Raw genomic sequence first — 26,616 nt, 5'->3', positions numbered from 1 at the left:
GGTAAGTCACATAGTAGCCTTTATGTGATTCAAAATGAGGGTACTTATGCATTCATCTATGTAGCTCACTTCATTGCTTTACCACTTGAAGTGCTCATTGCTGCCTAATAATGACATTTGGCTTTGCTCCTTGATGGATCCTTTATGGTAGGTATAACTAGGTAAAAGGCAACCGCAAGCTACATGCAATTCTTGGCGTTTTGGACTTGCATTGGATATAGAATACAACATCTTTATTTACATGGGGCATCCTATATTAATCTTGAGCAGCGGAAGCAGTAAAGTGGGCATCAAGGAAGAAAGCTATTGGGATGCAGAGGACAATGGCATGTCACTGATTCACTTGAGTAATATCTTTGTCACGTGGATATGGAGAATCAACCATTGGATGGGTGACTACAGCAGCAACATTACCAGGATGAAGTACGCCGTTCATGGATGTGAAGCATGTTTTATCGATCCTTTTTTTGGGGGACGATCCTTGTATATGAGAAGAAGGTTCAACGAAGTATTGGCAATGTAAATATTGTCAAGTCGTACTGCGTAGATGACTCGAGCTGGAAACATTTGCTAACGCTGTCAACTTGGCCCTGACATAGAATACACTTTACCAGCACCGCTCTATTCATATGGGTCGCTTACTTGATTACTGGTTACATGGCATTACACAACCGATTTAGCCCAATGTTAATAAAAACAACAATGGTGAACAAACTACATTATCTGAAAAAAGGCATGAGGATTGGCTGATGTTTGACATGAAGGTTATATATGGGGTGACGCCATTATTGATCAAGAGTACAACATCGATCAGATGAGCTGCATAATCAAGACGATGAAGGAATTGTGTCGTTCATATACTAGGGCGAGGCACGAGAATGATGTACATGAATGCAAAAGAAGGATAGAATAAGGCAAATGATATCAGAATGGTAGTAAAAATGGATATAGGTCAAAGCAAATTGGCTTATTGATTACATGCGAATGTTACAGATAGCTCATTTCTCTCGAATGCAATTAACGAAGGCACAAGGCAGCATGTGTTAAGACAATGGTTTTAATTCATAGAGTCACTAGATCGATTGCTATTAGTACTGGTGGTACTCTGAAGCTGGTTGTTAACACAATAAGTTGGTACATGGGTGATTCAAGCGAGCACCTATCATTGATATGAGCAGGCTGGTAAGGTATCATTCAAGGGTTCAGAGCATCTAGGCTTGCATCATGCCCTGGTACGTATATGGATTGTGGGATACAACATACAACAGCGAGCGGTGTTGTGAGTCAAATCACAAGCAATACTTGTTTTATGACCAATGAGAGAAAGATAAGGGGCGTGAGAAGGAAAAAACGACAAAGATCAATGAATACTGCAGCCCTAAATGATGCATTATCAGCAAAAGACGCAGCGAATCCAACGTTATCGTAGGGAGCAGCAGCAGTGACTCGATCGTCGTCCACAAATCAACATTCACCTTCTTCATCATCCGAACATCGATAGAGAGCATCCACTTCACCAAGTCATTGATTCTCTTTATCGAGTTCTTCATCTTCGTGGTCACGATGTCGTCGTTTACAATCACCCTAAATTGAATCATCCATATACGATAGACTCATATTTTGTGCTGCTTTATTGCTTTCCTTTCTATCCCTATTCACCACACAGACCTCTTCGAACTTCTTGTAAACCTCTTGTAAACCTCATGCAGACCTCTTGTAAACAACTTGAAGACCTCGGTAGTCCTCTTCGGATCTCATACAGACCTATGCAGACCTCTTCAAACCTCTTCAAACCTTTTCAACCCTTTTCAAACCTCATACAGACCTGTTGTAGACCTCTTGTAGACCTCATACAGACCTCTTCAAGCCTCTTGTAAACCTCAGACCTCTTCAAACCTCTTCAAACCTTTTCAAACCTCATACGGACCTCCCACAGACCTGTTGTAGACCTCTTGAAGACCTCCGTAACCTCTTCGGATCTCAGATAGTCCTCAGCAGACATCAGCAGACCTCTTGTAAACCTCTTCAAGACCTCCATAGACCTCTTCGGATCATATACAGACCTCAGCAGACCTCTTCAAATCTCTTGTAAACCTCTTGTAAACCTTTTGAAGATCTCTTGTAAACCTCTTGTAGACCTCAGACAGACCTCTTCAGACCTCATACAGACCTCTTCAAGCCGCTGGTAGACCCCTTCAAACCTCTTCAAACCTCTTGTAGACCTCTGTAAACCTCTTCAGACCTCTTGTAAACCTCATGAAGACCTCATGCAGACCTCTTGTGGACCTCATAGCTCATACAGACCTCTTCAAGCCTCTTCAAACCTCATACAGACCGGTTGTAAACCTCTTGAAGACCTCCATAGACCTCTTCGGATCACATACAGACCTCAGCAGACCTCAGCAGACCTCTTCAAACCTCTTCAAACCTCTTCAAACCTCGTACAAACCTCGTACAAACCTCGTACAAACCTCGTACAAACCTCATACAGACCTGTTGTAGACCTCTTCAAACCTCTTCAGACCTCTTGTAAACCTCTTGAAGACCTCCATAGACCTCCTCAGATCTCATACAGACCTCAGCAGACCTCTTGTAAACCTCAGCAGACCTCTTGTAAACCTCAGCAGACCTCTTCGGATCACACACAGACCTCAGCAGACTTCTTGTAGACCTCTTCAAACCTCTTCGGACCTCCTGTAAACCTCTTGGAGACCTCCGTAGACCTCTTCAAACCTCTTCAAACCTCTTGTAGACCTCTGTAAACCTCTTCAGACCTCTTGTAAACCTCATGAAGACCTCAGACAGACCTCTTGTAAACCTCTTGATGGCCTCCTTAGGCCTGTTGTATACCTCTTTAGATCTCATGTAGATCTCTTCAGACCTACGTCCCTGTTGAGGATGCATATCCACCATAATTGCCTGCCTTGCGCATCCACGACTCGTTCTCATTCATGCCTTGCTTCAGCTTGCATGGCGCGTAAAATGTATGGTTGGGAATGTGTGGCATACCTCGCGGAATGATACTGCAAGCATATCATCGAGACCTTGGTGTACGCCAAAATACTGGCTGAATTGCGGGCTACAATGCGGTGCATTGCAAATGGCGAATAGATCCAATTTGACTGAGGTATCGTGACTTTGCATTGAAAAGCAACATTGGTGCCTGCTACTGCCGTAGCAACGTGGCATTGGTATTCCGCGAAAGATTGCGTCGATTACTAGCTACGATGGCGGTGCATTGCGAATGGCGAATAGGTCCGATTTGAGCAAGTTATGATGATTTTGCATTGTAAAGAAATGTGATTACCTGCTGCTGCCATATCATCGAGACCTTGTTACACAGCAAAAGACTGCTTGAATTGGTGGCTGCAACGCGGTACATTGCGAATGGCGGATAGATGCAATTTGAGCGAGGTATGATGATTATCCATTGAAAAGCAACATCGGTACCTGCTATTGCCATATCATCGAGACCTCGTTATACAGCAAAAGACTGCTTGAATTGCGGCCTACAATGTGGTGTATTCCGAATGGGGAATAGATACGATTTGAGCGAGATAGGATGATTCTACATGGTAAAGCAACATTCGTGCCTGCTATTGCCATATCAACGTGACCTTGTTATACGCCAAACGACTGCTTGAATTGCGGGCCGCAATTGGATGCATTGCGAATGGCGAATAGATTGATATAGCAGAAGCAGGCACCAATGTTGCTTTACAATGCAAAATCATCATACCTCGCTCAAATCGTATCTATTCGCCATTAGCCAGCAATGAACGCAGTCTTTTGGCGTTAACAAGGTCACGTTGATGTAGCAATAGCGGGCACGAATGGTGCTTTACAATGTAAAAACATCCTATCTCGCTCAGGTTGGATCTATTCCCCATTCGGGATGCACCACATTGTAGGGCGCAATTCATGCATTCATTTGACGTATAACAAGGTCTCGATGATGTGGCAATAGCAAGCACCAATGGTGCTTTACAATGTTAAAATTTCATACCTTTCTCAAATTGGATCTATTCGCCATTCCCAATGCATCACACTGTAGCCGGCAATCAACGCAGTATTTTGGCGTGTACCAAGGCCACGTTGATATGGCAATAGCAAGCACCAATGTTGCTTTACCATGTAGAATCATCATACCTTGCTCAAAGTGGATCTATTCGCCATTCGCAATGCATCGCATTGTAGCCAGCAATTGAAGCAGTCTTTTGGCGCATAACAAGGGCACGTCGATATGGCAATAGCAGGCACGATTGTTGCTTTACCATGTAGAATCATCCTATCTCGCTCAAATCGTATCTATTCCCCATTCGGGATACACCACATTGTAGGCCGCAATTCAAGCAGTCTTTTGCTATATAACGAGGTCTCGATGATATGGCAATATCAGGCACCAATGTTACTTTACAATGCAAAATCATCATACCTCGCTCAATTCAGATCGATTCGACATTCGCAATGCATCCAATTGTGTCCCGCCATTCAAGTTCAGTCGTTTGATGTATAACAGGGTATCGATGATGTGGCAGAAGCAGGCAATAATGTTGCCTTACAATGCAAATAAAATTACTGTATTTAATAATGGGATTTTCCCAAGGGTTTAAAGCTTCAATTCCTGCAGGAGGCCAGTGAGAACCTAAATCTACTGTTGGAGCTAAAGATGAATGAAAGAATGCCCAGAAAATACTAATGAAGGAGAATACTTCTGAAATTATACATTAAAGGAGTACTTCCATCTGTCTGTGGTTCTTGGCTTTGTACAAAACATGCAAGGTATACATATCAGCTGTTGATTTTCCGTCACTTCGACTCAGTACTCCAAGATGCTTGATCACTTTATCAGTTTGATCCATCATGACAACAATTCCCACGCCCGTTCACATAAAAACAAGGTTGTTGTCACCAATACTATCATACGCCTTTCTTTCTACTTTTATTCATACCATCATCGATGGCCTGGGTAAGACTCAAGGATAGTCTTTAACTTTAGGAGACTCCGAAAATGAGAGTACTCATGCGTTCACCTTTTTTATGGAGCTCACTTCATTGCTTGATAGAACTGGATGTTCTCATTGCTGCCTAATGACATTCGGCTGTGTTCTTTCATGAACCCTTTGTGGTAGGTATAAATATCATTTATATATTAAAAGGATGCCTAGTCTGATAGGAATTTGGGGCTCCTTCGTAGGTGACAAAAGTACATGAATCGCAGATCCTACACCTATGGACATGTGTAAACAAGGCCGCCAAGGCCGCAACATCCTTCGATCTGGCATTCTAAGATGCTAGATATCCACTCTATTGGTCTCAATTCATCACGAGCTCCTTTATCGTGCATGGACAACAACAATTATCACGCGCATGAAAACATCCATCATCTTCGACCGAAGTCGCAGTATTCCAAGATGTTTGAGTTTCCATCACAGGATCATTTGCTGGCATGAACATCGACAACAATTCCCACGCCCAAACACATATACAATGAAGGCTGTTGTCATCAACATTGCCACACATCTCTTTCGTCTTTCGCACATAACATCAAGATCTTGCTATTTGGTAAGTGTTGAGAAGAGCTGCTTAGCGATTTGTATAGGTCGGAAATAGCTCATGCCTTGCTCTTTGTGATCATCTCTGCAGTTCTTTATTGCTTCATTACGTGTCTCCAATCTCCATTGTTGTCTTCGTTACATGTAATCTTATTCCCTGATGAATCCTTTGTGGTACATGCCTGGGGTCATCTGGACTTCAAGAAGGAAGGTGCACAACGAGTGGTGGAAATAACAAGAAAAAGAATGTGCAGAAACGCACGTAGGTTGATTTCTTACCATTCTTAATGGTATAGATCTCTTAATGTTTGCAAAGACGACAAAGAAATTATCATCGACTATGCGGGGTTGTCCATTGTCCCGGACGACATCGCGGAATTTATCAAGTAATGTGGAAATGGATCAACGCCTATCAACCATCTTAAACACTGACTGGACTCGCAAGCCCTGGTTACGACATGTGACTGCTCGAATGATGGAAGGACTTATACTCGTGGAGAAAGGAATGGGGTAATATGAGAACCCATCAGGACCCGCTTCCATCAAAGATCAACATACTTCGCATGCAGGGCGTTTAACGAAGCAACAAATGATATCCGAACGCGTCCTTACACAGTTTTCACGCTACGTGAATACGACACTGTCAATGAAGATAGCAATTACCGGGTTGGATCCTTATTGTTGCAGCAAGTAGCCAACAGCATGCTCAAAGGAATTGAAATCATCAATATCGAAACAGTGAAACATTTGAGATCTAAGATGAAGAAGGGTGACATGGTACAGCATTTCGACGACATCATCGTCCTTATGGGTGATAACGGAACCGTGAAGATCATCGACAACGATGATCTTAACAACATCCTGCAAAAGATTGCCTCATCTCTCTCTCCCCGATTAACCAAAGCGAATGAATCAATTGCAAGCACTATCAAATCTGTTTTTCTTCTATCATAATTTCAAGTATCGAAGACAATAAAGATGAACATCAAGAAGGTTAAGATACTGCTGCTCTCACATGTTACACCTGGGCCAGACTTATGCAGGTTCTTGCTCTAGCATGGGCATCGGCCACACCAACAAGAACGATTTTTTGGCAGTGTGGCGTATTTTGATGCCATCTAAGTTCTAAGATATAACCATTGAAGTTTTACCCACAGTCACCTACTCTCTATTACACAATAAAGATTCTTATGATGGCCTCTTGCTTGATTTTCCTAACTCATGCTGTGAGCGGTGTTCCTCCTAGTGCCGATGGTAACGCTTTCCAGAAACGAGCTGACATGCTGTGAGATGCGGGCATAAGTTCAGTTGTTCACAGCATCAATGTTTGCCCTTCCAATCAACTTCCTTGCTCTTATGAGATTATTAAATCCAAGAACGACCAATACAGTATGTGCGTGCGCGCGCGTGGGTGTGCGTGTGCGTGGGTGTATTCGTGTATGTACATCATTTATTTATCTTGCTTTTGCTAAACAACACAATCAAACGTCCATGTGCTTCTCGTAACAACTCGGCCGATTGCAATGAATTTGGGGGGGCAAGGAAAAAGAGTGTCTGGATGATGGAAGCACATGGCTTCATTAAACGCAGCTTCTGAGTAAAACAATGTTTGCGAGGATGCCAGCTGGCAATATCAGAAAGAGAGAAAGTAGATAACGGCTTGATAACTGTGGTTTATCCTTTTCTTGTGGTAGGATATTTTTTAAAGGTAGATCAAGGAACCAACGACCAGACCATTCTGGTGAGATATCCAGTGATGGTAAGCGAGCGATGAGCTTATTCAGGTGAGTCATGTTGTCATCTTTGGCAAGATACTTGGTGAAGCTGGATGGAAAGAGGAACCATGGTAAAAGGGAGGCGTGACCAGTGAGAACTCCGCCACAATCTCAATGGACACTTTGTTTGAAGCACCTGAATTCTCTAAGCAACTGCTCGCTCGTAAAGCTGCTGCAATTATTCGTCAAGCTCTCGCTCCAAAATCAGTACTTTTTTCCTTTCCTTTGATGCTCTTTGACCATCGTACAGAGTACAGACGCATATAAGGAGATTCAGGATCAAATTGGTCCGTTTGCCAGTGTTCGTCCGCTGAGCAATCATGACGCCCGGGCACGCAGGGACTTGCTTATTGCTGTCAAATTCCGTGATGAAGCTCATACTAAGGCTGCATTTGAATCTGGCATCACAGTGGAGGATGTCGTATACAAAGCATCCCTACGGCCTCAGGAGCAGAGAATCCTCTCGTTCGTGTCCAACTCAACCTACTCCATAATGTTGATGATAGTAATCTTCAAGATGAGTTGATGAAGTCCTTGAAATATTATGGAAAGGTGTATCAAATACGCCGCACGCTTTGCAATGGATTCTTCGAAGGACAGATTACAGTGACGATTGACCCTAGCGCAGGATATGTGGATGAGAAGGGGGTTGAGGAAAGACGCACAACCTCTCCAACGTATGCTGTATTTGGAAACATGGGATGTCTTCGCTAGGGGGTTGGCATTTGCGAGTCCCGTCTCGTTCTAATCTCGCTCCAACGGATCTCTTTTTTTTTGTATGAAAGTGTAGACTTTATTAACCAGAAAAGGGAGTAGGAGGTACAAAGGATGCATACAGTAAATCAGATTGAAGAGTGTGTAAAACAGTTGCAGTTATCCATGCTTGGTCATCAATCCTGCATCGCCAATGATGCTGCCACAGCACTGCCACAATACAGCCCAGACGACGTAAATCATTGTCACACAAAGGGCGATTGCTGAAATAACGTATCCGGAACGTGCCCAGCAGCAAGGCCTATGTCTGTATACCCTGCCATATTAGTCGAGGTGTCCAAATAGAAAGTCCTCTATCTACTTTCTACTATCAAGCACCCTTTGATGCACAACTGCTACTATGGATGACTCGAAAGGTCTCAACAAATACACACGTAAAGAGATACACTGAGGGAAAAGATATGGTATGGAATACGGGAGAAAACAGAGATGATGTATGATAGGATTGTGCAATGATGGGAATATGGGTATACACTCCTTCGAATAGACACACACACACTCGCTGGCAAGGCCCTCACAAAGGTACCCACAAAAATCGGGAAGATCACTCCTAGTTCTTTATTCGATGTGGGGGGTATTTATATACTTTCGATAAAACTGCACTAAGGGGAGAGGTAGTGGTACTGATATTGCTTATGGGTATGTTTGTGTCAATATGGGATCTCGGATGGTGGTCTTTTGTTGCCGAGATTTCTCGTCACGTGTCCTCTGCCATACTCCACAACATTGCGCCTTGACAGGAATGTGGTGAGAGCTTGCCAGACTAGGTCCTGGGTGGGAATTAATAACACACCGGTGCAGCGCCTTTGAAAGAGGCTGGTGCGAACGTATCCCAGGTCTCCAAATAAAGCATGCGTTGTAAAGGCTGTGCTTCATGATGCTCTCCTTTTGAGTCTTCATATCCCTCACTGGGATCAATCGTCACAGTGAGTTGACCTTCGAAATACCCATCATACAGAATACGGCGGATCTGGTAAACCTTGCCATAATATTTTTTTGTATGTAAGTGTGAACTTTACTTATAGTTGTTACGAGAAATCAGGGATAAAGGACGAAAAGAGGACATTGGAATTGAGAATATTCATGGCAGTATCAGTATACCAGTCTTCGTTATCATATATACATCGCCAGTGGCATCGCCAGAGAACAGCAAGAATGCAGCCGACTTGGCACAGAGTGAGATCAGATAAATATCTCCCGTTGGGAGCTTGTAGGCGAGTCAAAGCTAGCCAAATGGCAGCCTGATTAGGAAGGGTAGTTGTGAGCTGAAACCTTTGTATCGCATCGATCCAGAATGGGCGTTTCCGAGGACAGTCCACAAAAAAATGGAAGAGATCTTCTGAGCCAGCTTTGCATATTTGACATAAAGGAGAGTCCACAATGGGGGGCTTCCATTCATGTAATTTGTGGCGCGTGCCAACATTATCATGCAGCAGTCTCCACCAGGGAGTAAAGGCCTTATGAGGCAAAGGAAGTTTCCAGAAGTGTGTCCAAAACGAAGAAGGAAAGAAGAAGCATTTGGGTCGCGGATGTGATGTTTATCTTTTGAAGATAGTAAATGCTAAATGGGTAACAATAAAAGCACGGTGAGACCGTGTATATGTGATGATGTCTTTATTCATGCGTGTCTTAGTGGTCTTTTATACTATTCAAGAGGAATGTCATATATAATGTATCCCTTATTAGGACAAATTCAACCTCCTTGTTTATCCCTGGACATGACAGCGGAATTTCAGGAGGACGAGGGCGACATAACATTTTTTGTCATAGGGGATGCCAAAGGCGCCGTAACTGTGATAACGACAACGAAGGAATGGTGCTATGTTTGGTGAGTGATATCTGTGCTGTCCAATGGGATAGAGTTGGAAGTCGTGATTTGCGCAATGGGGGTGGTGGTGCAGGTGGTGGGGCTAAAAGTCGATTGGCTGGTATCGAGAGAGTGATCGATTTTTTTTTGTATATAAGTGTTGACTTTATTAAGCATTGTTACATTGAGCAGAGGTTGAGAATGAAGAAAATAATGGGTCATGTGTGAGAAGGTGGAAGGCGGCCTGGTGTGACCAGTGTTCGTTGTCAATTACGCAGCGCCAGTGATAGCGCCAAAGCACAGCAATGATACAACCAAGGCGGGAGAGCACTGAGTCGTCGAGAGGTCGATTATTCAGAGAGCGGAAGGAGAAGAGAGCCCACCAGATGGATTTCTGGTCAGGAAGGATATCGGTGAGGTTGAAGAAATGGATAGCATCAATCCAAAAAGGCCGCTTGAAAGGGCAATCAACGAACATGTGGTAGAGGTTTTCATTGCCGGCCTTGCAAATCACACACTCCGCTGAGGAAACTTCTTTTACTTTCCACTTGTGGAACTTGTGCCTTGTGCCAATGCTGTTGTGTAGAAGACGCCACCATGGAGTCACTGCTTTATGCGGTAAGGGTAGTTTCCAGAACCGTTTCCAAAAAGCAGGAGGATAACACAAAGGTTGCAGTTTGCAGACTTGAGGAGGGTGAGGGCGATTTAGCATTAGCTGCCAATTGTCATGCCATAGTTGACGGATGGAGGATAATGTGAGATCAGGAACGGGACAAGTCTTGGTGTGAGAGATGGTTGTGTTCCAATGCGCTAATGACGGGAGATGATGTGAGGGAATGAATGGTTGAGATGCATAATCGGGAGCACAAAGGAGGGTGGCTGGGATGTGTAACGTAATCGAATCAGTCAGCTGTAAATGACGAAAGGAGGTGGACGATCCAGTAGAGCGAATGATATTGACCAAGGTGGTTAAGAGGGGCGGCAGGCGGTGTGCATGTAGGAGAAAACATTGACGTCGAGAGAGTGATCGAGTTGTTGAGGGTGATGATGGAGGGTGAAAAGCGGTCAGAAGGGCGGAGACTGTGAATCAATTTGGTGAGAAGAGGCGGTAGTCGATGAGACTGGAAAAGGAAACATTGACGAGAGCGATCCAACTTTACGATATCTGATAAAAGATAGCGTAGTGAGAGTTTCGGTCGATTTTCAGAAGGCAGGGCTAAGTGGAGTGGTAGATCTAGTAGCCAACGTGGGGACCACTCAGAACCATGCCATAATAGCTGAGTGATGAAAGCAAATCATCTCGGATGGCTTGGTCACTGTCGATGTGGAGTAGGCTGAGCTGTACTCGAATCAAAGGGTTTTCTGAGCCAGATACAGTGGGGGATGCTTTGTAGATGATCTCATTCACAGTGATACCCTCCTCAATGGCCTTCGTGGCATGGTCTGGGCTGACGAATTTTGCTTCGATCAGCATATCTCGGCGAGAACGGACATTATATGCGCTAATATGTCGAAAACCCTGCACTTCGCCGATTTGCGATTCAATCTCAGCATAGGCCTTACTGCGTCGTTCAAAGGATAGTTGCGGCAACGAAAATAAAACGGACTGAGGTGTCCAAGCTTTGCTTTACAAGGACTGCAGCTTTGCGAGATAGCTGTTGCCAAGTGAAATCTGAGTGTTCATACAAAATGTCGGATGAGATGTTGCCATCGCGAGGTGCTCGGGAAGGTGCAATGACCTTCATGCCAGCACCTTTGGCCACGACCTGACTCCACTTCAAGGTGTCAGTGCTCAGTGGTGGACATGTAGAAATTGAAAGTTGTAGGATCTGCTGATGCGATCAAGTTGAACACTCGACTACATATAAAACCACCCATGTTCTCCAACTTTGGTTAGTGGCCCAAGTTGATTAGTGAAGACATGAAACATGCCCCTTTGTTCCACACGAGCGAAATTTTTCTCTGTTTCTCGACAAGCCACAAGTCAACGTAACCTGAAACTTTGTTTACAATTATAAAAGCAGTCCTTGTGGTTAAGTTTGACTAAGGTATCACAGCGGTCAGAGGGAAATCAAGCCATGCAGTTGTGACTTGTGAGCATTTGATCTCTTCTCGCCTTAGGCCTTACGAGAAATTATAGCAACTGGTAACAGCAGTTCAATAATCACGTGCGAGAAAAGGATGCAAAGAGCCCAAGACGCTGGTGTAACGTCAACGATACGGGTGCGAATACTCCGGGTAAATGTTAGTGCGAGTCACAGTTACACGAACTTTTTGGTCTAGAAATTGTGGCTGCGATGAAATTGGCTGACATTGGGACACAAAACGCCCGGTGAGTAAACAGTACAAAACGCTCGGTGGCTATGAGTACAATACGCCCGGTGGGTAATATATATTCCGGTGTAAAGAATACATAAAGACTGTGCGTCAATCTACCAATGCATTGTGTCCAATTTATTATCTTTTTCATTTATTTTAACAAAGGTGATATTAATATAAGTCCACAACGGTACTGGAATATTCTTAACATTATTAGTTTTCTATGTTACATTGGCTGCATAGCATTAAACGGGTATTTGTAGATAAAATGTGACTTTGGAAGCTCAAAACGTTATTAAATGTGTAAAAGCTACATAAAAATGGTATCAGATGCGTAGAAGTGATCACTTTGATGCCTCTGAACCCAGCAATAGCTTAGAGGTGGTACACTTGAATACCTTTAAACCCTGATCACTGCATCAATAGCTTAAAAAGATTACCTCTGGATGCATTTAACATCTAATTATGACGTTAAATGATTAAAAGCAGGCTCCATAAACCTTATAAGATCCATTTTGACTCCAAGACCGCCACAATATTCATCCGCCGGGTGACGATTTGTGTATACCCCAGTTCGCACATAACGTCGGTGGGTTAACCCACCGACGTATTGTACTTCTACCCACCGGGCGTTTTGTACTCTACCCACCGAGCGTATTGTACTGCCAGCGGATTTCGAAGTGAATTTTTTTTTCTGGGGCTGGGCTTCCTACCACCTCCAAGATTTTTTGAGGTAGAAATTTTTTGCAACACTAAACCGGCTGTATATTTAGCCGAACCTATTTTACTTGGTTGATATTAAATGCTGTCCATGGCACCATACCCAAGCTCTTTTGCCTCATTGCAACGGGAGAAACGCAGAGATCGCCAAAACTTTTTTTACATACGATCGTCGCATCTTTATGAGAAAAAATTGCTTGCCGTGCTCGAAACCTCCTTGTGTGTGAACATGAACTTCCACAAGGACGATCCCAAATTCTTCCATCGCCCTCCATCTCGACAAGCTTTTTTTTCGACGACCACAAAAAAAATTTTTTTTGGGCTGGAAGCGACATTCGCCAAATCCAGGATCGCCCATGATGAACTTGAGATTTGAGCAGTATATGCTTTCGGCCCTGCCGAGCAGCTTTGGTCTATTAAAGACTCCATGCTTGGTTGCAAAATTTAGAGCTAGGAGCTGTAACCGTTGCGCTGTATCAAAAGTGGTTCTCCATTGCAAATCGCTCGCTAATATTAATGCAGAAGGTCTTGTTTGTGTGACAAAGCCGACGTTATTGTGAGATCGTCTTAAGTCAGCAAGACTATCAAGCTGCAAAATAAACATCGTCTTAAATGAATACATCTGACATACAAAGCAGCAAAGCACATGGGGATGGAAAGTGCTAGGGAGACTCTAACATACCGAAGCGTGCGTATATGAAGGGAAAGTGTGTATAGAAACAAGATACAAGCGAGAAATGTAGACAATAAAGATTCACTAATTAACCACAAGCATTGTGTCTTAGCACAGATATCCCTTGGCGTCGTCGTCTTCTTGCCCAGTACATACAACCCTATAACAACCAGGTTCGTCTTGTTGGCAGCCTTTGTCCGTCTGATGGATGTTAAAGAGAAAGCGAAAAGAGAGTCCGTGGTTTATTGTTCAATAGTATGGGATTTATACTGAAAATGGGGCCCGCCAGCCTTACTAGGCAGAACGCCTATTATGCCGCTGCGCCCTACAAATACTTCACAACAACGTTATCCTTCCATCTTGCTCCGCACCACCATTATGTTTATTGCTAGTTTCTGTGCTTTACATGATAATACAGTGTAAATATTCTAATCTTCATCTAGCAAAAAGCGCTTTACCTCAATTTGACACTCTGGCCATGTGATTACCACCCCTTGCAAATACGTTAGCGAACAATACACGAATATAGTAGAATTGAGCTGGTCAACCAATTTTGGACATGGCAGTTTTTGATTCCTTGAGAAAGAGTTTGGTTGCAGATTTAAAGGTTTAAAACGTCTTCACCAGCACAACAAATTCCACCGTCATGACCAACGTATCTTTTCTAGGCCAGAAATCCAAGGCTGGCGACATATAATATGACCGATGTGGGATGCATTTGTTGATTGTAACAAGCTTGAACTGATGCTCGTAGTTATTGGATGCTGCTCTTGCATCGTCGCAGAGAACACTTTCACTGCTGATGGTGGTTATCAACCATTATTTTGCTACAGATACAGTGCTTGTTATGGAGTAGTTCTGAGCTGAAATATGTTACCGACTTTATGGAATGTGAAAATTGAGCCAAAACGAGCTCCAAAAGCGGTTGTCCCTTTCTTCCCCTATTTTGATAGTTGAATGCTTCCTCAATCTGCATGCTATTTCTGATTGCTGGTATTGGTCTCGCATGTGTAGCGTATGCACAAACAACTGTGCAACTCAACGACAGCCAGATGTGGTCGGCAAGCATTGCTTCCGGTGACCTACAGCATTACTACTTTGACACAGCCGCTCAAAGTTTACCAGGACTCCAGGAACCAGAAGCGAAGAGCGTGTATTTAACATTGACCAGCTGCTCACAACCGATCGCACCTGGAAACTATGAGGGAGAAGTACCATCACTCAACATGTTTATCTCAACATCAAGTGAGGAGACTACGCTTCCAGGACCCAGCCACGGGACAATGGTCAATGATACAAACTTAGGTCGTATCTCATGGAACAGTGGTGGTCAAGTGCAAAATGTATGGATTGGTGTAGTAGCACCTACGTTGACTGACAATTGGAGCGGTAATTGGACGTATCAGATTGCTATCTCAACACAAGGTAAGCCAGGAGGCTAGATTGCTTGTTTGTTACGATGAGACGCTTAAACGGAAGGATCAACTTAGGTTGGATGCATCCCATCATCAGCGATAATGATGGTGGTAGTACGATTTTCTATCTGGAGGATACAGATGATACACATGCGTTGTTTACTGCTTCCGGTGAGCATCAGAAGGATAATCGTAGTTTACTTGTGGCTTCCAGTGTTGCTCCAGAGTTACGCTACTCGCTCTGTGCCGTCGATCGAGCAGCGATATCCGATTACACGGTTAATACGACGCGCACCGCTGATGGTCAGCACTTTTTAGTCTCCAATTTGACAAGTAATTCGTCTTACATGACATACCTGATCGAGTCTACTGGATCACTCCGCAGCATGTCAGCTCCTATTCACATACAAACAAAAGCAGGTTTGCTACTTATGAACTACAACCATCTTTGAGCTGGCACTAATTTTTCTCTTTTCGAAGATGACAATTGTCGCTTGATTTACGGTCTTGGCTTTTGCGACCAAGTTGCCTATAGTGTTCCAGCCAAGGCGTCGGATACCACAGATAGCATTCGTGAAAGATATGATGACCAAGCCCGACAGCTATTTGAGCCGTTCAATATTGCCATTTCTCAATTCAACTGCGAAACAACCCAATATTCACTCGTGCGTAATTGTACCGATTGTTACCAGGATTATAAACGTTGGCTCTGTGCTGTATCTATTCCCCGCTGCACAAGCATATCCCAAACCATAGCAGACACAGTTGCTGTACGCGTCGTCGATGCTAATGAGTCACGCAATCCTTGGATCGACGAAACACTGGAGCCTGGAACCTGGACGGAGCTGCTTCCTTGTATCGATCTGTGCTATCAAGTGGTGCAGAGTTGCCCACCGTTCATGGCTTTCAATTGTCCAAAGGGGGATTTAGCATCTCTGCAATATGGTTACTGGAAGCGTAGCACCATTGATGCTAATGGTATGTCTGTGCAACTAGGCCCAAGTTACCCTACATGTAATCGCATGCAACTTGAAGAAGCAAGACTCGTGCTGAGCGACGCATCTCAAACGCCGCTTATGAATTACAGTATCTTACTCATCATTCTTTCGATTGTACTTTTACAAGCATGAAAATATACGCTTACTACAAGCATTCTTCTCCATTCAGTGACGGGATGATAGTCACTGTGTATGCATGAATTCTCGCAAAAGTTCTTCAATAATGTTCAATGTGGGGTTTGGTATATAAACAATCTGGGTTTACCCTTGGTCAATATACATGCGAGAAGGATAATGTGATGTCCTTTTTCATGTCTTTGCTTTCGACATCGTGCAACTCTCGTTTATACGATGCACTTGATAAACTCCATGTTTAGACAGATATTGCAATTAGATCTCGTTAGGCAAGTACAATGTTATATTAGAACGAGGCCAATCCTTATAATTAATAATCATTTAACGAGAGACCTACATTCAAGTATTCGAGTAGGTCTCTCATGAATAATGGATACATGGGATAGAGATGGATGGGTGAATGGTGTGAATAACTATTACATGCATGCTGAAAGATACTACAGCTGATCAATCTATTCCGAAACTGGAAATGCATTGGTTGTCTGACCCACCCACTTCTTCTTTATATGGCTGATCAAGACCTTGAACGTTACTTTTCTCAATCCGAGAAGCAGCTTGAAATCGACCGTGTACTGCAATGTTTCAAGCTGGATCCTTTCTCCATTCTAGATCTCCCATATGAAAAACCGGATTCCAAGACTCTTAAGCTGCAGTACCGTAGAAAGAGCCTCATGATTCATCCCGACAAGGTCAAGCACGATCGCGCAGAAGAAGCTTTCGCCCTATTGAAGAAAGCTGAATTGGAGCTTGAAGATGAAGCGAGAGTCAAACATTTGCTCAGCATAGTGGAAGAAGCTAAAGTGGAAGTGCTTAGAGAGAATGGTTACAAGGTCAAGACACAGGTTGTGGCAACTTCTTTGAACTCGGATGTGCAAGGATTATCAGACGCAGCAGAAGAAAAGAAGGCGGATAAACCCAACAGCGAGAGATCAAAAGTAGTGATTGAGTCTGCCACTTCTGTCAACACCGAACAATATCCTTTTCTGAAAACACGCGAGGGACGTGATGCTGTACGCGCCAAAGTAAAGGAAATCCTGTTTGAGATGGAACTACGACGAAGGCGACAAGTCAAAAAAGAGATGGAAGCTGAAGGTAAATCATTTATATAGTTCTACATGTCATATACTCATCTAGAAACAGGGGCGGAAGCGCGCCGTGCGGAGGAGGAGACTCAGCGTCGCAAGCGCAAACAGGAGGAAGCTAAACAGTGGGAAGCTACTCGAGATCAACGTGTGAATAGCTGGCGTGATTTTCAAAGAAAAGGAGGACGCAAAGTAAAAAAAGTCAAACGATCAGGTCTAGCTTGAAAATGGAACGCGGTATTAAAGAAATGTGATGTTTCGTGCTCGCAAAAGCGACACGCACACTCTTACCTTAATTTTTAAGAAAAGTCCCTTACGAAATGATTCAAATGAAGTAACACAGTAATAAAGCGTTTGGATGAAAGTTTTTATTGGCATTTCAAAAGCAGTGTTCAGCTGGTTACAAGAACTACATAAGATATTGTGTCATGCAAAAGTGGGGAAAATTAGGCGCAGTATTTAGTGAAAAGCAGTAAATGATACTAGTACAAAACTCGCTTGAGTCAGTAAAGGTGTAAGTGTTACGAGATACGACCACTACTATAACGATTACAGTCAATAAAGCAGTTGAAGTGTAAGGGTTAATACTTCGTTGGCAACAACCCGAAAAAGGGAACCGATGGTCAATATTTTTATTGATTGTCAGTCTCAATGATGTATGGTCCCCTAAGCGGTCAGATCCTGACATTGTCGTATTATTCAAAATATCCATTTGCATAGGTTTTGTCGTATTGTATGATATTGGTCGATTCAATAAGGGTATGCTAGACTACTATTATGGACACAAAGTGATTGGGCCAAACAATTACCGACGACTGAAACCCAAAAAAAACGTATTCCTTTTCATCAGTCTCTTGAACGCTTGTTTGATCGATCTGATGTCGCAGAATTCGACTGGCCTGGGGTTCAACAATGTGCATGGTAACGTCTACTTCCTTTTTGTACGTTGCAGGATCCTTGCGCCGTTAGTCAATAGACATGTGCTGCAGTCGGCAGGAGCAAATGTAAATCAAGTTCCCGCGACGAATGATGGCATATAAAGCTTTTGCACAACAAAATATCCACTTTCGTTGCATGGTGACATAGTATTTGATCGCTTTTGTTATCTTGCCGTTATATGGGATTTATGATAAGCAAATTGGACAGTGAAGTTTACAGATTTTCCTTCTTCCATAGATTCTACGGATGAATATCAACAACAAAGGATAAAAGAACGTGCATCAACAGAAGTGAATAAGGTAGTTAGGCGGTTGACGGATCGGAATCTCTCTAATATTATGTACGTGTGTAGTACACGTCTGTAGAGGAGGAATATCCGAGAAACATAATGCAAGCAACATACAAACAGGAACCGAATATTAATGGAGGTAATTCAAGGTAGTGGAGAGATGGATTGGAAGTAGGAGCTGAGTATACAATCGTCGACCTAGATACAATGTCGAAAAAGCCCAGCTTTTTGCAAACGTCACAGGGTATACCTGTTGAACCTGTTACGCATCAGTCGTCTCTATCAGAATCCATACAAAAGACAAGCCCCAATTTAGGGGTTCCAATGCATCATGATTCGGGATCCGACAGATCAGATATTCTGCTGTCACCAACAAAGAACGGCGAATGCTACCCAGTGGACAATGCAACAGTTGCGGATAAGGACGCTATTATCAGACACATAAGCAAGTACTATAGTGGATCTGGATACAAGGGATTTGAAGATACTGAGAGCGCAAAAAATGTCATGGAGATGATGGCCATTCGAATGCCGCCTGAGCTGCAACGTGCAATTTTCAAGATTATACAGCAGACATCGTCCCATGAGGTACTTGATAGGTTTGTCACATTGTTGGTTATATTTTGGTTCCTATTGAATTGACATTGGTATCATACAGTATTGCGAATTCTGCTGAATTCAGCAGTCGTTGCAATGATTATATCACGGAAGCAATCGAAAAATGCAATTGGATCTTACTGGAAGATTTGATCAAGGTACATAGCACCATGTAAACAATCCCTATATGTCTAATTTCCTAACGCATATATGTAGTCTCTTAAGCATATACCCATGAAACTGCATATGCTTATGACATATGGGATAGGACGAGCGGTTCGACGAATAAGAGATAAAGCGAAGCAGGCTGGTAAGTTGACAGGTTGTTCTATTATCAGGGATGCTCAGATTTTTTTGGGGGTTCAACCCAGATAAAGGACAGCTGGAACAGCAGGCTGAAGAACTAATGCGGCAATGGGCTGCTATGAAAGAAAAACGTAAGTGGATGTTGCATCATACAAAATACCCGTGAATGCTAATTTTTTTCTTATTGCTTCCAGTCAACGGTGATGATTCCTCCACAGGGTCAAATGTAAGAGCAAAGGACTTGATAAGTGAAGGATTATCACTAAAAGCGGAGACCTAGTCAAATACACGTCTGGCTTTACAAAAGGATCCTCCACAGCGTGCCAAAGCTATCACAACCAAGGACTTCTTTACGAGCCTCGTCTCCACCAACAAACCAAGAGCAAGCTATGTTATTCGGTAAAGTTTGGTCGATCGATACATGTCATATTATACCACTAATAACGTATCACTAGGCCAGCAACACACAGCAACACCGCCTCTGGAACAGATAGCAGCCTAGAGGATTGGAAGAGCTCTGCGTCAGGAATGATTAAACGACCCCTAGGCGATCAAAACGATCGGCCTTCCCGAAAGCGGGTGCGATTTGAAGCAGACCATCGGCTAGTACAGATACGGGAATATGATGTTGATCCGGAAGAATGGGAGGTAAGTTGATCGCTTCAGGTCGTGGATACAGCAACTGATAAACTCGAAGTTACATATATGGGTGACGCCGCAGATGTTGAATCCTATCCCTGATGATAAGAGGCCTGGTGTTATTGATACGCCTGAAGCGCAGCATCAGCGTGCTCGTGAGACTATCGTACCTGCTGCAGTATATGCCAGCCCACAGCAGATACCTCCATCTCCAGCTGAACCACAGCAGGCGGATATTATCGAGAACAATGTTCATGTTAAAGTCATTCCGTTAGACGACGTTACAGCGCAGGAAAACTATTCATATGCACACCCTGAAGAAGTATCTGACAATTTTCTACCTACACAGCAAGGATCTCCAGTGGGAACAACTGTGGCCGTGCCAACTGTACCTCAGGTGAATATCACCCCTTTGATGGAAAACACCGAGCCGCAACCATCAGTAACCCAAGTATCGCAAATGCTATTGAACAATCCTGGGTATGTCATGCATGCCGTTTATGGTGTAGCTCAATTTCTTATAGCCGCTTGTAGAATCATGCAGATGTTCCTAGATATGCTCCAATCTCAGCAGCCTGAATCTGCTGATCTTCTGGTAAGACGTGGCTGGTACGCATAATGTATGTTGCTGTGCTCACAATGAATGATAGCCGGAGCGTGACACGCGTGTACACCCATCACAACTTGTAGATACCAAACAAGATGGTAGAGCAAGTAGTTCTCGAGAGAGCACCTCAAGCCCTGATATCCGCTATGAGACTCATGCAGCGAGGCAAAGTGGACAACGACCTAGAAGAAAACGACCGCCAAAATGCAGGTATTTTGGGACATATCGTGGGTGCCGATTTGGTGACAACTGCAACTTTCTCCATGAACGCGAACCTTAAGGTGTGGGATGTTTGGCTTGTATATACTTGCAGGATTGCTAGTTTCAAGACGAGTTACGTAATCTTTTGCCAATCTACATTTGGACTTGTAGTAATGTAAATATCGCTGGTTTATTAATGGATCACAATGATTCACTGCAATAAATTCACACTTCGGGGTGTCTCCTAAGATTTTGTATGTGGCAAATGCATCAATATGCTATATACAACGATGATGAACTGTTGCTTTCTCACTCGTATCTTTGTGAAAAATGTGAGAAGATTGAAACAACCGGGCTAAAATGACGTCAGTAAGCCGCCAAACTATGCACTGAACCCATGTTTTTCGAGTGGTGAATAGATACACCCAAGTTGAATTATATCGGTGCTGGGGCTTCTTTTCCTTACTTTCACATGCTTCGTACTATATTCTCTTGTAAATCAACTTGGGTAAGTAACAAGTACGTTATCTATGATTCTGCGATACACTGACAGAAGGAATGTCCAGCGTCGTGCGTTTAGCACAACAAGTCACCGTCATGAAAAGGTCTCTGTTACTCTTCCAGAAGACTCCTTCAAGATGTATAAAGTGGACCACAAGCCAAACTTGGATATGGAAATCGAACACAGTGAATTGCTAGATATTTTCACGAAAATGACCACTATGAGGAAGATGGAGTTAGCTGCGGATGGTCTCTATAAAGCTAAGAAGATTCGTGGCTTTTGTCATTTATGCACAGGACAGGTGACAATAGATAATTCACAAAGCATGCGTGTTGTGCTCATCGTGTATTGTAGGAAGCTGTATCTGTGGGTATGGAATCTGCAATTACGCACCATGACCATGTGATCACTGCATATCGCTGCCATGGTTTCACTTTTATTCGAGGTGCTACAGTAAAGAGCGTGCTAGCTGAGCTTATGGGACGTGAAAGCGGTATCTCACATGGTAAAGGAGGATCCATGCACATGTTCTCGCCGTCATTCTATGGTGGGCACGGGATTGTTGGAGCTCAAGTAAGATATTGGTATACTATTTGAATTTATATACTAACATCAAGCGTGAAGGTACCATTGGGTGCAGGAATCGCTTTCACTCAAAAGTACCTTGGTATTCCATCGGCGACTTTCACTTTATATGGAGACGGAGCAGCCAACCAGGGTCAAGTGTTTGAATCCTTTAACATGGCAGCATTATGGGAGCTACCATGTATATTCGTATGTGAGAACAACAAATATGGAATGGGGACATCTGCCAGTCGTTCATCTGCATCAACTGAATACTATACTCGAGCGGAATACATCCCAGGGATACAGGTAATTATTTCTGCCCGAGCACCCAAACTTACATTTTCATACTCATATTAATGTTAGGTGAATGGTATGGATGTTCTCGCAGTCAAGAGAGGATGTGAATGGGCAAAGGAGTGGGTTTTGTCAGGTAAAGGTCCACTTGTAATGGAAATGAGAACATACAGATATGGCGGTCACTCAATGTCAGACCCCGGTACAACCTATCGGTCACGAGATGAGATCCAACGTATGCGATCCACAGCAGACCCTATCACCCACCTCCGAGACTTGATAATCGATCGAAATGTGGCTACCGAAGAAGAAATCAAAGCGATCGATAAAGAGGCACGTAAATTGATTGAGAAGGAAACACAGGAAGCGGAAGCGTCGCCAGAACCCGATTTGAAAGAATTTTGGAGCGATATATACATCAAGGGCACTGAGCCCTCCATTATCCGTGGTCGTGTACCCTCCGAATCACATCGCTTTCATTAATATTGCAAATAAAGCAGTGTTGCTATCAGCTGCCACGCATCTTCCTTGGACATCATTGGCAATAATTGATACTTAGAAGGGCTTTTATGATGTAGGAAGCCTTCGATTATTTAGTTGGGTAAGTCTTTAGCAGAGCCAAACATCCTAGCCATTCTTTCAATGGAGGGAATTATTAGGTTGTTTCGTTTCAAGATCATAGATAGAGCTGAATGTATAGAAGGAATTTTACATTTGGAAGAGCTCACATCCTACTTCATATCACTTTTGCGACAGCCTGTTTTTAGTCATAGTACAGCATCCAATACCTTTTAATCACGATTATGATCATGTACCACTTGAACATGAAACGCCTAAGTCAAGGCCAGCTCCAAGCAACTACAGCAACATGTATCGCAAAATGATTCTGCATAAATTGTGCTATACCAATTTTATTTGTATGTCGTATAACATCATTGAGCTAAGAAAACACTATGAGTAAGTTACAAGTTGCTCGATCGAATGCATCTATATACCTGGCTCATCGGGATCGGCAGCTGGATCGGCTGGATCCATTTCGTAGTCAGCATTCAAGCTAAGAAATACGTAAATCGGTCTGCTCTTGCACAAATATATCGCCTGACTTACTCGTCAAGAGGATCACCCCATCCTTGCTTGGACTTTTTATCTTTGTTGCTGTGGGCAATGTTAGTAATATATTGTACATATTCTCGTTGAAGCCGAACCTGAAACCATATCCACCATGTCGATCGAATTGTCGACGCTGACGATCATCACGGAGCTCCTCACGCTCATCTGCAAGACGCTGGTCGTATTGGCGCTCCTGTTGTTGCTCTTGCTGTTCCCGAGAAACATCACGAAATATACCCCGGTCAGGCCCTCTTCGCTGGTCTGGTGGGGAAGCTAATGGCAGATTGTTAATCATCCATGCTTGGACCATCATACTATATTGCTGACATACCCGCTAATCCAAGTTGAGCCTTTCGCTCAGCAGCTCGTTGTTCCTTCTTGGTTGGGGGAGATGCGTCTTCAGATGATTCGGTGGATACAGTGTTACCCAGCTTATCGAGTTTTGTATTTTCTTCACCTAACAAAGTCGACATGTTTTTTTAAGTGAAAATTGGGCTAAAAGAATTGTGCTTGCTTTATATACTTGCATGAATTTTCTGGTGTTGTCGTCATGATGACGGCATAATGTCAAACCCGACCCTAATTTTATATAGCGGAATACAACCACGCCATACAACCCATGCAATGTAACATTCGTACTGATAATGGTATTACAAAAAGAACTTTGCTTTCAACAAGGATTGGATGAAAAGGGTATGGGTAAAAAACGTCATATGTACTATCTTGCTAACTACGCGGTGTCACTATCAGATGATTCATTTTCGCTTTCTGTGTCGAAATCGTATGCCCTTGCTTCAGCCTCCTGGGCCACGATTTCCTTGCCAGCAATTACTTCACGGCGATCAGTGAACTGTGCGAGAAATCTCCGTCTTCGCGTTTCTTCTTTCTTCCACTGCTTTTCCTGTAGCAGCCCAGATCCATCAGGCATGCTTGCACGACGACCTGCTAAAAATCGGATTTCGTCATTGCTACTGCTTGATGTGTCATCGCTCGTATTGGATGCACCTGTTTTTGAGGTGTTATGGCGGCGGCTGCGAAGTGTTCTCTGCCCTTCTTTGATTGCATTTTCAATCCGTAACCTGTTTTTGATCATGGAAATAGTTGGCCATGTTCTTGCTCGGCCCACATTCATTGCATGCTTGAGTCGATCTTCTGTAGGGTTGGCTACAATATGGGTCCAATCCAGTAAACCTGTTTTTGGCTGTGCACAAGAGCATGAGTTTAGGAGTGACGAAATATTGACGTTATTGTGTAACTTTACCAATATCGTTACTGTGCCATCGAATTTTTGAAGCCATAAGTTGCTCCAGTCTTGATTCATTACTCTTGGAAGGAGATCGAGATCTCGTAGTACCTTGAGCCATTTAGAGAGATCTAGCTTTAAAAATTGTTCCGCAGCTGATGCGAGGAATCCGCCACGCCATCCTTTGCCCCAACGATGGGTCACGGGACGTCCTGGACTTCCTTGATTGGCATAAAAGAATACATGAATGTGTGGATTCACCTGGCTAACAATGGTATAGTTGACACCAAAAGTGTGATATAGTGTCTGTGTAGGAATATCTGTTCGCAAACTGCCATCTTTGAACCGGTGACCGTAATCGTATGGGATCAGATGATTTGATCTCGGTGTTTTTTGTAAAAGGACCATTGGGTTCAAAATCTACAGCTGAGCAGTTAAATCAAAAGTTGAATTATAAGTTTTGTTGAGCATACTTACTCCAGGAATAGCAGCTGACGCCATTACAGCACTCCAGATAACACAATTAGGCGCCGTGATATAATTGAGTAGTTTTGGCGGTGAATGTGGATCATTGGGCACCACAGAAACATTGAAGATGCGGCCAGTGCGTTCATATGCTTCCTTGAACGTAAGTGATCCACGTGAAAACCACACAGCAAGACGACACCATTGATCAGTATCGAAAAAAGCACCGGTTGTTGCATATCGAGTCAAGTGCTTTATCAATGAATCATGACAAAATTTGATTTTATGTGCAAGTTCTGGTACGAGGACTTGACGTAATTCGTCGTCGGTACGAGTGCACACGATCGCACCCATCAGTGCACCGGCTGAGGTCCCTGTAATGATCGGGGGCAACAGCTTTTGGTCCAATAATTCGCGAATCACACCCAGATGATAGTAACCGAAGCCAGCTCCACCGGATAAGCAGAACGCTGTTCGTCCAAAGTTTTTTGAATATAGCTTGAATGCGAGACGCTTGTCATCGATCGATATATATTTGTTCTTTGTCAAAACATCAATCGCGTGGGTAACTAATGGGGTTTAATGACTATGAGCAATGGTAGTTGTCAAAAAATAGTCGGTACTTACCTTCATCCACATATTGTTCCACCAGTCGTTTGGTTCCAAGATAACTATTGCTATATAACTTTGTGTTCTCAATTCCAGCAAAGTTTTGCTTCAAACAAGCGTATAGCACATCCTTGAGATTGGCTGCTGATTCATAGCTATTGTTCGCATTTTCTCGATAGCTCCGTAGATGTCGAATAACCTTTTCAATAAGACGATAATCGTAATAACCGTAAGGTGCTGATTCCTTCCAAACATCTTTGCCCATATATTTGTCCAGTGCATCCGCTGCTGTGCACCATTCTTCATAAGAATTCGCTGCTCGAAGATTTGCACGTAGTTGTCTTCGCTTGCCTCTCCTTTGGAAAAATAATATAAACAAGGTGAGCTAGAGCTATAGTACTGATGTATGATTTTTACCAGCTAAACAGGCTTTCCCATGCTCGTACCAACTGGCGCAGGCATATGTATAAAATCAATTCAAATATGATGACTGCGCCGATACCAATCTATGGCAAAGCTAATCAGCCATTTTCATCGCCGTAAATTATGTTATCCCTTACGATTAAAGGATACCGAGAAATTGAATATGAGATCCCTCTAGGTGTTCCCGTATCTTCTTTTTTTATTTTCCTTCTTGACGTGGTTGACAAGTGCTCAGCGCCAGTTTCTGAACCACTGCTGGGATCTCTTGCAAGAGCTCTCGAAAGGTCCTTGATGTGTTCTTGATTGACGAATTCGAGTGAGAATTCATCGTGCCGTTGAGAGTGGACTTCCACTGGAGAATCAGAATCGCAGTAAAAGGAGTTGCCGTTCATTATGTCGGACATGGATACCAGTCGGAAGCAAATTTATTAGCATAGGCCCACCCCAAAGCGTGGGTGAGATGCACATGATAGCCTTGTTGCGGCATCCGTTCATTTAGCTCCGACATTTGGATATCATAAAATTGATGTACTTGACCATGATACGCCTTCTAGGAAGGATTTTTCCATTGA

The 26,616-nt window shown here is 43.3% G+C and overlaps 7 protein-coding genes across 7 annotated transcripts; 4 read left to right on the top strand and 3 right to left on the bottom strand.

Moving 5' to 3' along the window:
• Positions 1 to 11,145: 11,145 nt before the first annotated feature.
• Positions 11,146 to 11,656, bottom strand: O0I10_004330 (uncharacterized protein; the record flags this gene model as incomplete). Its single annotated transcript, XM_058484389.1, has 2 exons — positions 11,146 to 11,536; positions 11,598 to 11,656. 2 exons carry the CDS (start codon positions 11,654 to 11,656, stop codon positions 11,146 to 11,148), a joined length of 450 nt encoding a protein of 149 aa, XP_058345014.1.
• A 2,941-nt stretch (positions 11,657 to 14,597) lies between these two features.
• Positions 14,598 to 16,168, top strand: O0I10_004329 (uncharacterized protein; the record flags this gene model as incomplete). Its single annotated transcript, XM_058484388.1, has 3 exons — positions 14,598 to 15,048; positions 15,114 to 15,458; positions 15,519 to 16,168. 3 exons carry the CDS (start codon positions 14,598 to 14,600, stop codon positions 16,166 to 16,168), a joined length of 1,446 nt encoding a protein of 481 aa, XP_058345013.1.
• A 509-nt stretch (positions 16,169 to 16,677) lies between these two features.
• O0I10_004328 (uncharacterized protein) lies at positions 16,678 to 17,478 on the top strand (the record flags this gene model as incomplete). The annotated part of the gene is made up of 2 exons (XM_058484387.1): positions 16,678 to 17,263; positions 17,312 to 17,478. The coding sequence occupies 2 exons, from the start codon at positions 16,678 to 16,680 to the stop codon at positions 17,476 to 17,478; spliced, it is 753 nt and encodes a 250-aa protein (XP_058345012.1).
• A 1,210-nt stretch (positions 17,479 to 18,688) lies between these two features.
• Positions 18,689 to 20,910, top strand: O0I10_004327 (uncharacterized protein; the record flags this gene model as incomplete). The annotated part of the gene is made up of 10 exons (XM_058484386.1): positions 18,689 to 19,080; positions 19,140 to 19,236; positions 19,295 to 19,388; positions 19,450 to 19,515; positions 19,579 to 19,610; positions 19,665 to 19,783; positions 19,840 to 20,032; positions 20,106 to 20,503; positions 20,558 to 20,618; positions 20,674 to 20,910. 10 exons carry the CDS (start codon positions 18,689 to 18,691, stop codon positions 20,908 to 20,910), a joined length of 1,689 nt encoding a protein of 562 aa, XP_058345011.1.
• A 393-nt stretch (positions 20,911 to 21,303) lies between these two features.
• On the top strand, positions 21,304 to 22,677 carry O0I10_004326 (pyruvate dehydrogenase (acetyl-transferring) E1 component, alpha subunit; the record flags this gene model as incomplete). The annotated part of the gene is made up of 5 exons (XM_058484385.1): positions 21,304 to 21,339; positions 21,398 to 21,634; positions 21,688 to 21,906; positions 21,958 to 22,206; positions 22,264 to 22,677. The coding sequence occupies 5 exons, from the start codon at positions 21,304 to 21,306 to the stop codon at positions 22,675 to 22,677; spliced, it is 1,155 nt and encodes a 384-aa protein (XP_058345010.1).
• Positions 22,678 to 23,126: 449 nt separating this feature from the next.
• O0I10_004325 (uncharacterized protein) lies at positions 23,127 to 23,777 on the bottom strand (the record flags this gene model as incomplete). The annotated part of the gene is made up of 5 exons (XM_058484384.1): positions 23,127 to 23,134; positions 23,190 to 23,248; positions 23,302 to 23,349; positions 23,400 to 23,577; positions 23,636 to 23,777. 5 exons carry the CDS (start codon positions 23,775 to 23,777, stop codon positions 23,127 to 23,129), a joined length of 435 nt encoding a protein of 144 aa, XP_058345009.1.
• Positions 23,778 to 24,034: 257 nt separating this feature from the next.
• Positions 24,035 to 26,436, bottom strand: O0I10_004324 (uncharacterized protein; the record flags this gene model as incomplete). Its single annotated transcript, XM_058484383.1, has 6 exons — positions 24,035 to 24,505; positions 24,566 to 24,967; positions 25,025 to 25,581; positions 25,640 to 25,977; positions 26,039 to 26,127; positions 26,182 to 26,436. 6 exons carry the CDS (start codon positions 26,434 to 26,436, stop codon positions 24,035 to 24,037), a joined length of 2,112 nt encoding a protein of 703 aa, XP_058345008.1.
• Positions 26,437 to 26,616: the final 180 nt, after the last annotated feature.

The sequence above is a fragment of the Lichtheimia ornata genome, assembly GCF_029851405.1.
Source record: "Lichtheimia ornata isolate CBS 291.66 chromosome Unknown scaffold00015, whole genome shotgun sequence".
NCBI lineage: Eukaryota > Fungi > Mucoromycota > Mucoromycetes > Mucorales > Lichtheimiaceae > Lichtheimia > Lichtheimia ornata.
Note: the sequence above shows the minus strand (reverse complement) of the source record. Positions and strands in the feature narration are given on the sequence as shown.